The sequence below is a fragment of the Sinocyclocheilus rhinocerous genome, unplaced genomic scaffold (genome assembly GCF_001515625.1).
Source record: "Sinocyclocheilus rhinocerous isolate Xijiao unplaced genomic scaffold, SAMN03320098_v1.1 scaffold512, whole genome shotgun sequence".
NCBI lineage: Eukaryota > Metazoa > Chordata > Actinopteri > Cypriniformes > Cyprinidae > Sinocyclocheilus > Sinocyclocheilus rhinocerous.
In genome coordinates this window covers 623,051-636,469 of record NW_015638979.1, presented here as the reverse complement: position 1 = coordinate 636,469, position 13,419 = coordinate 623,051, and the positions used below count along the sequence as shown (strand labels likewise).

Below are 13,419 nucleotides of genomic sequence, written 5' to 3'. Positions count from 1 at the left end.
TATTATGGACTGATCTCCTTGTTTAGAGAAAATTGCTTCCAAATGGTGTTTCATGCTGACTTTAATTCATGGATGAAAGAGTTGAATGAGGAACGACTTTTATGTTGCGATTAAAAAAGCTAAATATATTAATTTCTATTAATATTTAATAGATATCTACCGTTCAGTTTGTAATTCCTATGAAAAACAGGGAACTGCGATTTGAAAGCAGAGTGAAATGAGGACGTGCCTTGGGAATGATAAAATCGTGACAGCACTATAGAATACGGCAACAGCTAAATGCTCAGTATTAAAGCCTGGAGGTTACGGCTTTGAACTGAAGGCTGTGGCCCAGAGGCCCTTGGATTCAGCTTCTCAGCCCCTTGAGGATGGCAGTATAGAAGGAAATATTAACTAGAGTCCTGACATTTTAAATCCTCATAGAGGCCATCACCATTCCGTCCTCCAGCAGGATTCTTAACCCTTATTAGCTACCTCAAGGTTAGTAGAGACCACGGGAAGCTCGCACATTTACATTCTCTAAGGACTGGAGAAAATGCAGGGCTATAAATCAACATTTGAATGATGGTACCTGTTAGCAAGCATATAAAAGTCAAATGGAATTTGTACTGTCTGTGTTGCTCTATTTCTAACGCTCAGTCACACTGAATTGTTTAGTCCTGAATAAAACATGACTAGTGTGCATCTTCCTAGGATAAATCCAGGCTAGCTTACCTATACAATTCGGGATGGTGTCATTCCACTGCGCCAGAGCGTTAGGAACCGCGTGACACTTGATGGCTTTGGATCCCTGGAGAAGGTATCCAGGGTTGCACTCGAAACGAACAATGGAGCCAGCTGAGAAATCGGACCCGATCCGCCTGCCGTATCTGGGCTCTGGGATGGAGCTGCACTGTGTATCACTGGTGCGTGGAACCGCTAGTGGACAAGAAACAGATCTCTAATCAAAATGGAGGCTTGGAAACACACCGGCTCTGTTTCAAAACCCAGTAAGCTGCCTTTACACTCTTACTAAACAAATCAAACAAATGCTGTTCTTTTTAACTTTCTCTTCAGCAAAAAATCCCAAAAAATATGTAACATGGTTTCCATAAAAACAATGCTAATATTTGACAAGTTTCCATTTTTTAACATTACTTAATTACGTTTGTTCGTGTGAGCTGAAACAATGAAAAATAATTCTAACTTTCATAGTTCATGTTCATTTCAACATTCATTAATACGTTGTAGCTGTATTTTTGTTAACTAACGTTAACTAAGATTACTACTAACTAATTAATTGAACTGAATCAATTTAAAGAGAGGTAACACTTTAGTTTAGGCACCAATTCTCACTGTTAACTAGTCACGTATTAGTATGCATATTACTAGCATATTGGCTGTTTATACGTACTTATAAAGCACATATTAATGCCTTATTCTGCATAACCATATTTAAGATCCCTTAATCTACCCCATACATAAACTTAACAACTACATTACTAACTATTAATAAGTAGCAAATTAGGAGTTTACTGAGGCAAAATTCATAATTAATAGTTAGGTAATAATGAGAATTGGTCCGCAAACTAAAGCGTGATCAAAAGATACATAAACAAATAATTCACAACTCACAGAAGTCTCGACTCGAATAATCGAATACCATTTTTCCATTACCATGCTGCTAAAATAATGTCCATTTCTACTTTTGATTACGTAAAAACAAATACCTTTTTTTTTTACTGAACTTTTCCATTTGTAATGAATTAAAAGCAAGTTGTCTTTATAATAGCACCAATGTAGCTTTTGAACACATTTGTAGCCATTGTATGGTTTCCAGTGCAGTGGTGTACACTGTGACTACTTTAGCACTCTTTTTATAGAAACCCCACATATATATATTTATCTAGCACATTTGTATGAGCGTCTTCATGACCCTAGCACAGAGAACTTTGCTGGTTTTGCTGTTTTTGCTTTGCGAACATTGTAGCAACTTGGTTCTATTTTTTTCTCCTGTTTGTGCCTTAACTTTCATCTGACGGCTGTGAATATATAGGAAGAGGCTGGTGGGACCATCCACCATCACCTGGATGCCTCCATGAGCCAAATGAACTGTCCTAACTGTCAGAGAACATTTCTCATACACCCGCTGTTCTCTCTGTGCCCATTGCTGTACACTATAAAACGCCGAGGAGAGATATAAAGAGACATAGCAGGCTTGCTGCGGTCTGCGCTGTGTGCGTGTGTGCGTACGCTGATGCAGTCATGAAAGATTCCTATTGTATCTTTTTATAAGGCAGCTGATAAAGGGAGTTAAAAAGTGTCATTTATACAGTAATTTACGACATCTTTTAAAACAAGGGGAAAACACCTTGCATGTCCTGTCCCACGCTGATGCTGTCTGGGGAGTTTGACACGCCAGGGGTCACTTAAAGGAACGGTTCACCTAAACATAATTTACTCACTCCAGTGTCACCCCCAAAAATAATATACCCAATTAATGTTAGTAACTAACATTAACTAACAATGAGTAATACATTCGTAACAGTATTTATTTATCTTAACATTAACGTTAGTTATTAAAACACAGCTGTTCATTGTTAGTCCAAGTTAGCTCAGGTCCATTAACTAACATTAATAGAAAATATACTTTTAATTTTAATGTATTAGGAACTGTTAAAATCAACATTAACTAAGATTAATAAATGCTTTAGAGATATTTGTCATTGCTAGTTTATGTTAACTAATGTAGTCAACTAATATTAACAAATGGGACATTTAATTGGGTGTAACACTTTAGTTTAAGGATCAGTTCTCAGTATAAACTAGTTTCTTATTAGCATGCATATTACTAGCATAAGGCTGTTTATTAGTACTTACAAAGCCTTATTTTTAACACTTCCGTATAGGGACCAATTCTCACTATTAACTAGTTGCTTATTAGCATGCCTATTATTAGCATATTGGCTGTTTATTAGCACTTATAAAGCACATATTCTGCATGACCATATTCTACATCCCTAATCCTACCCAATACCTAAACCTAGCAAATACCTTACTAACTATTAATAAGCAGCAAATTAGGAGTTTATTGAAGTCGTAGTTAATGGTTTGTTAATAGCGAGAATTGGACCTTAAAATAAAGTCTGACCACCTTATTCATATGAAATATTACATACAGTAGCTCTGAAATCAAACTAAAGTAATAAAAGGAAGAAAAAAACTGCAAGGCAACTCTCAAAATACTCATGAGAATAGCACAGAAATCGTTCTCCCATTCGGCTCTACTCAGAGCTAAATGCATTACAAATTATATCAAATTCGAGCCCCTTTCTTCATTTGACTCTATTGTGTATTGGTTATGACATTGTGATTGTGGCTGTTAACTTCTCTGTGTGAAATACAAAGGCTATTTCCCAAAGTAAGCGGGCTCAGGCATACTGATCAGCAGGCCGCCCCTGCACTTCAGAGGCGGGATTTCACCCTATACACGGTGCCAATATATACACACCAAAGGCTAACTGAATGTTTCGGATTTGAAGATTAAAAACAAAGCCTCGGATCTGCACAATGACCTGTTATTGACTGAAAGTTGAGTGCTCGCTTACCTTGGTAAACAAAATGGAAACCTTTGGCGGACGGGCCACTTTTTGCGCTGAATCTCAGCATGATTTGGTTTGAGGTGGCCAAGGGCAACGTTTCTCCTGCAAAAACACAATATGGCAGATGTTGAAGTCTCTTAGAGTTGCTTGTGGAGGCAAATGTGCTGCCTGCAACCAACTGTAGTCTTAAGGTAGCGTACATGACGGATGGCTTAATAACTCGGATCAGCCTCCGGGGCAAGGGTGGAGAGAGCAGGTCAGCAACAATGGGCCTAAAACTGATGGATACCCAAAGAAATACTCAAGCTGTCTGCGGCGTGTTCAGAGATGCAGTGGGTAAATTAAAAAATAAATAAATAAAAAATCCCCAACCGGGGATGACTTACAAGGATGACTTACCCTTGAGCTAAACTTTGAGCGTTCAGATCCAAAATCAAAGTGTATTTTTACAAAGTTGCATCCAAAGGAAGAAACACAGTGCTGATATAGATGACGACTGAAACACTACAGTTGAGCCTGGAGGGTTAAACACTCTAACTATGAATTGAGTGGCCTGTCAGGATTTCTGGCCCACTGCTCACAAAGCTGAGATAGAAATTATATGAATTTACAGCGCTTCCCATGGGAATATAGTGTTGCACAGCAGACCATGAAGATATACAGTATAAAAATGACATACAAACAGTTTGTGTCCAATGGCCGCCATCAATCCTGCGAAGACTGTGGAATTAGCAGTGATTTTCGTTTTCTTGCCATTTTATTACCTTTCACTCAATAATACCGACAATAATTCAGAAGGAAGCCGCAAGGATAACATTTTCTTTTTAGGAGGAATTAAACAAGCCTGGAACCAAAGGATGAAAATGACAACATAGATCCGAGATTTCAGATTTATTCTGAATACAGTGGGCCCAACAAGTATTGCACACTTAAACCTCAGTTGAAAATGTATGAATGCTAATGAATAAATAAAAGAAAGAAAACAATGATTAAAAGTCATTGCTCTATGCCATTGTGTTGTGTAATGCAATGGCATTCAGACTTTTCAGTCAGTATAATTTAATTTACTTCATAGAGCATTTTAGCGAATAAGAATTTAGGCCGTTTTGTTGGAAGAAAAAGACTGCTAACTAGCATATACTGTAAATGCTCCAAAAGCCATAGGAGACATGGAATTAATTTCATTTGGTCTTTCAGGGTGATGTACATGTCCAAATATGTATTTGTTTTATGAACATATTATTTGCAAAAGTAGACTTCATTTGCCTGAGGCTGAGTAAGTGCTTGCTCACTGTCTGTGTAAATAACAGACATTTCAAACAATAAAAAACAAATACAAAACTATTAGCAAACGCTTGCCAAAAATGACACTCCTTCTGTATTTCCCCCTCTGAAAGGAGTCATTAAACCTCACTTGAGACCTCGTTCACTGCTCAATTGTCTTTTCACAGATTTAAAAAGCCATATATGCCTGTTTGGCTCTTTTCAAAGGGTTCTGTGCATTTCAAAGCAAACTCAAAGCAACAAAACTGGGGTGAATGTAAAGCTATTACTTACCGGAATGAGACCCAGCCAGGGAGCTTAGCAGCCTAGAATTCTGATTGGGCCCATCAAATAGCTCAACGGAGTCATTCATGGCTGTCTGGAAATAGGCAAATTGCCCAAACACCACTGAGGAAACAAAATGAAACGCGCAGAGCGTGTTACTATCACCACTGCTGAGAAGAGATGCTAACAAAAGAAGTACAATGAATGAAGACACATAAATTTCCCATCGACACACATGATTCAGATCGATGGTTTTATAAGTGTTCATAATAAGCAGTCTGCACAGAAGTATGTATAGTCCCATCAAAATAGCACATTATATTCAATTCATTATAATAGAAACTGTGCCATGAAATTGTGAATAAAATGCACGTACTGTAAACCCATACCGCAGAACATCGTTTTTAATACTGCAGCAGCTCTGTTCTAAAAACAATGACCTATGTAGGAATTAAGTTGCAAATCGTGAGCTGGTTCTTTGCTTGTGATTCACAAACAAATGACTGAACTGGATCTTTTTAAATCAGTGTATTTACTGAACTTCTTTTTCAAATAACAACATATAGCTATATATTGCTAAAGAATCAAGTAATGTTTAGATCAAAGTACTATAGTGTTACCATCTTTGTACTCTTAATACCTAAAATCATGAAGCTCTGTCTGTAATGCATGCATTATGTGTATGTTTGGTCCCTTCTGGTGTCCATTCCCTCTGACCTGAGACCAGTGATGAAGCTGTGATTAAACGCGTTGGCTTGCCAGAAAGGACACATGGTTCACGCGGTAGGGCATGAGAGACCAGGGAAATCACAGAGGCATGCTGTGCATGTCAGGTGCTGGTGTGAGAGCCAGCTAAGCAGAGAGGGGTGGAAAGGGGTCACCCGGGCCACTGTGACGACTCTATTATCTCCTCTGTAATGAGATGTCGGCCCTCGCTTCATACTCAAACAGTACAGAAAAACTGAAGGGTCGCTGCTAGTGGCTCTGTAAATATCACTTTGACTGGATTTCTTTTGGCTCACAAACACTTCAACAAACTTCAAATGTTAAAGCTTTACTTACACTCCTATTTGCTATGCATGAACTGTGAGGATTTGCAATGGATTTAGTAAACTGTGGTTTTGTGCAGTTGTGGATATGGAGTATGGCCAAAAATATATTTCAGCAACCCGCATTAAATGTTATTTCTGTATATAATGGAACATTATACATATACATACTTTCATAGTATATTTCTTTCTTTCTTTCTTTCTTAATTTACATCATAGTGCTCAAATGTATTTAGCACATATTTAGGATATTTCAGGAAGGAGATTAGACTATGGTAAGTGGCGCAATATTCAATTATTAAGCCATTTCGTAACAAACTAACATTCTGAAGTCGTGGTGCATGTTACTACAAGTTATAGATACTGTTCATGATTTCTCCTGAATGTTAACAGAATTTTAGATAATGTTTGCTAATGTAGTTCTGTCTTATGAATAACCAAGTGAACATCTTGCTGAGTAAGACTACTAATATAGCTGACTGAGTTGAGATTAGATGCTAACTAACCAATTAGCTTAGCTATTGCATCATCCAAGACTGCAGGTGTTAGGTAACTACGTCTGTGTTGAAAACGATTACCTTTCACATAACTATACTTCTTCATATTACCTTAAACCAGGGAGACGTTTAATGTAAATGTGAGAACTTTGTGCATTTCCTTTGAGTTTATGTTTTTTGCTTTATTATTAATTCAATGCAATTAATTATTGATTTACACTGTGCGTGTGTGTGTGTGTGTGTGTGTGTCTTGTTTTGGCAGGAAGAGTTTTACATCAGTTTATATCTACAGGCTGAGGACTCACCACCTGAATGAAGTGGATTATTCAAGGTAATTGAGTACTCCAATAACTCTATAAACTGAACCGTGACCTTTGTAAGTAACTTTATTTACTTACCAAATTCTCCAGACACTGTGATGTGGTAGGAGCAGGTCTGGCCTGTCGTGTAGTTGAGAGGGTAATTTGGGGATACTACCACTCCCTCTGATCCAGTGTACTGCCCACCGCATGGTGCTGAAAAGAGAGAAACAACCCTAAAGGTTCATATTTTTTCTTGTTCAGTCCATATGACACAAGGTAATGAAGTCATTTTAGTACTGTATTAGATACATGATGACCAGTGAGGCTAAGGGAGCTCTCCAGATTTAAAAAAAGAGGAAGAGAAGAGGAAACTACAAGCAAAGTCATTTTTTTCATTATGATGGGTCAGATCTAAAAAAAAATTTACTTTGCTGTTGTGCTTTCAGGAGTCAATTTGTCACATGGCTGAGTGTCACAGACTCTGTTTCATGTCCACATTCTGTGTGCTTAAGGTACGTTCTAATCCCCCGATAGAGCACTTCCAAAGTCAATATTTGGCCAATATAATTTAATTTTAAATCGTAAAAGAATTAAGTGTGCTTAAGCGTATCAATCCACGGGAAGTGAACAGTGTGATTCAACAATTGCATACTACTATAATACTACACAAAGTTTGGCTAAAATAAACTATTATGAATCATTTTATGTTAATTTACATATATACTAATATATATTTTTACATAAGCACACCTAGATACATTACATATATGAAAGTACGGTAATTTGCATAATATTTATATAAAGTTAGGCTAAAATAAACTAATACAGTAATACTAAAAATAAAAGCCACATTAAATTTAATTTAAAATTTTATATAAACACACGGATATATATTATATGCATATTATACTGTATGAAAGTATGGTTATTTACATTATATTTAAATGATCATATCATTATATTTAAAACTGTTAGTGTGCATGACTCAATCGTTTGATGACGTTGTAGGGCATTACAAATGAATGAATTATGCCAAGCAAAATGAGCTTCAACAGCAATTCCCTGCTGAGTGTGTAGGGAGCAAAAATCACGATTGCAAGGAAGACCTTATTTAAAAAGAAGGCACTGTTTGAATAACAGATGAGTGGAGTAATTACCAGAGGAAATTAAAAAAAGAAAGGAAAAGCTGTTTTGACTGACACACTTTGAAACACTGCTGTTTTTAACAATAGATCACTGTACATCAAACATAAATCACATCAAAGACAGAAGTAGCTCTCCCTAATAACAACTCAACAGTAATCACAAATCAGGTCCAGTGGGTGTAGGTATTGTGTGGACTTGTACAAGCTAATGACACCAGATCATTGCATCCTGCAGCAAGCGGTTCGCTTAACTCCTAAACATTTATTAGAGCAAGAAAGTCAATAACAAGATATTGGAAAATGCACATACCTTTACACAAGCAGGGTTAATTTGCTTAGGCTTAACATTGATTGCACAAACCAGCTTTATGGTATAGCGCTACTAGAATAGCCTACAATTAACACATCATGCAAACCTCGTAGAAAGGCTATTGGAATTGCTATAGCCTCTGACAGGTATTTTAGTAAAACTGATTCGTAATTCAGGTTTGAGCGCAAAGAGGGAGTATTGAGGAGGAGCAGCCAATGAAGACTATAAATCATCTGTGTGTTGGTGCATTGGTGTGTGTTATCTCTTTATCAGGCCCATAATGGGTAGAGGCTAAATGCTTAGGTGTTTGACTGTGCATGACAAGAAATAAAACAAAAAAAAACAAGTGAAAATCAACCACAAAGGTCACCAAGAGGATTATTGACAGTGCCAAGTGTAAAAATTGGAGGCTAAGAAGGTCAGCGAAGAGTATTTGCGGAGAAATTAATCAATGTCAGTGCTTCTGTCACACCTGGCCCACAGCGTATGACCTTGTAACCAATGGACCACCTGTGATAAGCAGTGTTGGGGAACTCCACTTTTAGAAGTTATTATAAGAAATCAGACAATATTTTGGCATTTAGAGATAACAGTGCCTGCTTGGCCGATTAACAGAAGTGCTATCCACCCCCATATCAGTTCCAACATCTCAGCAAAAGTTATTTATTTTTCAGACAAAATGTGTGCAACAGGAGTTTATAAGTGTATAAATGTTACGCATCTCATTTTATCATTCATTTATATGTACATTATCTCAGTGTAATACATCCTGCTCTCTAAACGTTGGCCATCAAGAAACCAATATCAGTCGACTACACTGTAAGAAACTGACTGTGAAATTCACAGTAATTAACTGGCAGCAAGTGACAAGTAACTTACTGTATAAAAAGCACAGTAATTAACTGGCAGCTAGTGACATGTAACTTACTGTATAAAAAGCACAGTAATTAACCGGCAGCAAGTGACAAGTAACTTACTGTAGAAAAGAACTACAGTAATTTACTGGCAGCAATTAACTGCTCATCATTATAACAAACTTCTTTTATCATTCTTCACTTATTGCTAGATGTGTTGAAAACAATAAAATCTTGATGACCTTCTGGTCATTGTTTTTTTTGTTTGTTTGTTTTTTATTAAAGAATACATTTGCTTCCTGTATTCTCTATTCAAACCTAAAATGCAATTGAATTACAGTGAGGTCATATTAAATGCAGCCATTGGCTGGAAACCCAGCTGCCAGTGTAGGCTACTATGTTTTCCTTCTCTATCCCAGTGGCTGGGTTTCAGAAAACCCTAGTGTATGGCAGTACGGTGAAATCGCGTTCTGGGGGGTGAATTTATGATTATGATACTGAAGTTAAAATAATATGATAATAATTAAAAGTTTGTATGAAGCAGTATAATGGGCTGTTTTTGTACAGGTAAAATAACTGGAAGCGAAAGACACCAGAAGCCAAACACATTCAAGTTACAAATAGTCGCGCCCGCTCTCTTGTGAAAACTAAGCTGGATATAAATAATATCCATTATTTTTTTCCAGCACATCGTTGGTTACTGTAATTTTCTACAGTACATGATTGCTTGTTGTGTTTTCTACAATACATTGGTAATTACTGTGATTTTCTACGGTACATAATTAGTTATTGTGTTTTCTACAATACATTGGAAGTTACTGTGATTTTCTACAAGACATTGCTGGTTACTGTGACACACACAGTACTTCTTACATTACTGCAATTTTGACTGAAACTACGGTATTCTACTGTGAACTAGTATACAGTAATTTCCTTTGCACAAACACAGTAAATTCCTGTAGATTTCACATGAATTTTTTACAGTGTAATAATAATTGCATAACTTAAAATAGCCATTCATTTACCAGGCCTATGTGAAATCTGCAGATGCACTGCACTGACTTGAGGAAAATCTATGCAATTCTGTAGTGGAGATTTAAATATCATAAAATCTGTTAAATTGAATTGAGATTGTTAACCTCTCATTGTCAGCTAAAATCATAATACATTAGACAAAATATGTAATAAAGGAGTACGCAAGAAGCCATGGATTTGTAGAGCTAGAGGGCGCAGAACCCATGCAATCCTGCTCACTTTATTACATTGTTATTCTAAGCCACCTTGTTTTTAAGTAAGAGTGATTATTACCCATTATTACCTTAAAGGTGCAAGACTTGGGGCAAGGTTTACAAAACAAGGCAAATTAGCACAAAAGCGCAATTCCAAGAAATTGTCAAGCACAAAATGGGTTAAGACATGCTTTTTTGGGTGGTAAATAACGGCGCAGATACCAGTAAATTGACTACCACAAACCTTTGTAATCATGATGTGTGATTCATTTAAATATTCTCCTCCCATAAATTTTGCGTCTGAAAGGGAAAGACCTACAAATGCTTATGCAATAAGGTCAGCCACAAAAATGACTGTCCACGCCTTTTCATCGCTCATTTTTCACTGCGTATTTTTAGTAAATCCTGACAGTAGTATTTTAACGCCAAAAGAGGGCTTGCATTGGTACGAGCTGTTAGTAAATCTGGCCCTTGGTGTCAAATGTTTCCGGATATTTTAGCTATACAAAAACAGTCTGTTATGATACTGGATATTGCTAACTGGTATGTGTTATTATATTATTTTAACTTATTGTCATAACCGTAAGCACACAAGTAGCATAAATATTTATATAGTTTATTGCACTTTGTTATTCTTCTAGTTATTTACCTATAGCATCTAATAAATTAAAACTCTCACACATTCACAGGAAATAGCTTATCATTGGCTGAAAAATAAGGTGGAAAAAAAAACTGATACTTTCATGGCACATTGAAATCAACATGAAATTTAAATTGCGATCATCCTTTCTTCCTTATAATGCTGTATATCCGAGTTAAATGGCTTCTCGAACGAGAAGGAAAAAAACACACTTCCACACTTTAATATGTAGCCTGTATATCTCAGGCTAGTTACACCATCTAGATACGTTTGACTTTTAAGATAAAAAAGGGAAAAAATTAAAATAGCAAAAAACAAAATTTGGTCACACTAGTTTGGTCACACTTTCTAATTCAGAAAGTCCTCACTAAAATGAAATCTGATTACATAAAATGTTATTTGTAAAACACCCTTCCCGAGAGCCACTAACTGTGACGAACAGCGAAAGAGCGTGAGGTTAGAACTAAACAAGTTCTCTGTGTACCTAAACCTTGGCATAACTCAGCCATTTGCCTTTATCTCCATGCCAACATGTAACCTGGCCTTCCAAAATCACAGTCCACGCCACCTGTGATCTCTCTGCTCCGGCTGTGTTCCTTTCATCCCTCAGGTCTCAGTAACAATGATCTTCAATTGAGATTCCTCGCACATCAGTCCCATGCTAAAGCCTCTGGGCTCTGGCACCCATAGGTCTGTTGCTTCATCTGCCTCACAATGCTTCTGTGAGCTCATGAAAAGCTGGTGTCAGAATGCAGCTGAGGCTCCCCATCTTCTGCATATCAAACTCGCTCCTGTAGCTTTGATCACATCACCTTCCCTTCACACTCACCATGAGAAGACTGTCTGGAACTACACACACAGAGTTGTGTGTGTTTGTGTTCAAGTGGGCATACGCAAATACACACACACACACACTGTGCCTTTTGTTGGAAGATTTGCCTTTAGAAACCTGCAATTTCACACTGAGATGGAAGGAAATTTCAGGTTTTTGGAAATATAAATTTTTCAGGCCTGACTGTCTGTGGTTTCATTCTTTCTTTCTTTTGTGTGTGTGCGTGTGACAGGCTGTGAATAACTGGACGTTTTAGAAATCCCTTTTGCCCCCTTTGCAACTGCAAATAGCACATTTAGTAGGCCGTAGTAGACTACGTAATTAGGTACAGGGATACAATCTCTATCATACATGACAACCACCATTGAGGTGACAGTAGATAGAGACTTAGTAGTCATAAGTCTCTCTTTAAAATACATAAGGTCATGCTTTAGTTTGGCAATCAATGCTCACTATTAACTAACTATTAAGTAGGATTTTTGCTTCAATAAACTCCTAATTTGCTGCTTATTAATAGTTAGTGAGGAAGTTGTTAAGTTTAGGTGTGGGGTAGGATTAAGGGATCTAAAATATGGTCATGCAGAATAAGGCATTAACATGTCCTTTTTAAGTACTAATAAACAGCCAATATGCAGTAATTCACATGCGAATAAGCGACTAGTTAATTGTGAGCTAAAACTAAAAACTAAAGTTTAACAAAAGCTAAAAATTTCATAGTAAATCCTGAAATTTTTGACATTGTGGGGACCGGCCTGGATCGAAAAAAAAAATATTAGAAATAGTAAATGATATTTATCTGAAAGTGTAACAATGAAAACTTTTGTTTTTCTGTAAGGGGTAGGTTTAGGGTTAGGGGATAGAAAATATTGTTTGGTCAGTATAAAAATAATAGAAGTCTATGGAAAGTCCCCACAATTCACAGAAACAAACGTGTGTGTGTGTGTGTGTGCGTGTGTAATCTACAACAACAGTAATTGGGGTTGGTTGTAACACTGTTAGAAACAATGTAATGTAAACAAATGTTACAAATACAAATTAAGCAAGATGACCTGCTAATTCAGTTCTTTCATTTAACATGCATTAACCTGATTAAAAATCAGATTATGATTGGAAGTAAAGTGTTTGTTTTCGTATCCCAAAACTGTGTATTTGTCCTGTTAATATTATGGTAACACTTTAATTTGGGGACCAATTCTCACTATTAACTATTAACTACTACTTTTACCACAATACACTCCTAATTTGCTGCTTATTAGTAGTTACAAAGGTAGTTGTTAAGTTTAGGTATCGGATTAGGGATGTAGAATATGGTCATGCAGAATATGTGCTTTATAATACTAATAAATAGCCAATATGCTAAGTAATATACACGCTAATAAGCAACTAGTTAATAGTGAGAATTGGTTACTAAAGTATTACCGAATAATTTTGC

At 36.6% G+C, this 13,419-nt stretch overlaps 1 protein-coding gene across 1 annotated transcript in view; it reads right to left on the bottom strand.

Annotated features, from left to right (window-relative positions):
* LOC107750749 (CUB and sushi domain-containing protein 1) overlaps positions 1-13,419 on the bottom strand; it is a 495,842-nt gene that overhangs the window by 73,511 nt on the left and 408,912 nt on the right. Inside the window, exons 30-33 of the mRNA XM_016566272.1 lie at positions 7,074-7,190; positions 5,139-5,252; positions 3,588-3,683; positions 715-918 (exon numbers count right to left, since the gene is read on the bottom strand). Of these exons, the coding sequence (XP_016421758.1) occupies positions 715-918; positions 3,588-3,683; positions 5,139-5,252; positions 7,074-7,190 (531 nt within the window). The remainder of the gene's footprint in view (positions 1-714; positions 919-3,587; positions 3,684-5,138; positions 5,253-7,073; positions 7,191-13,419) is intronic.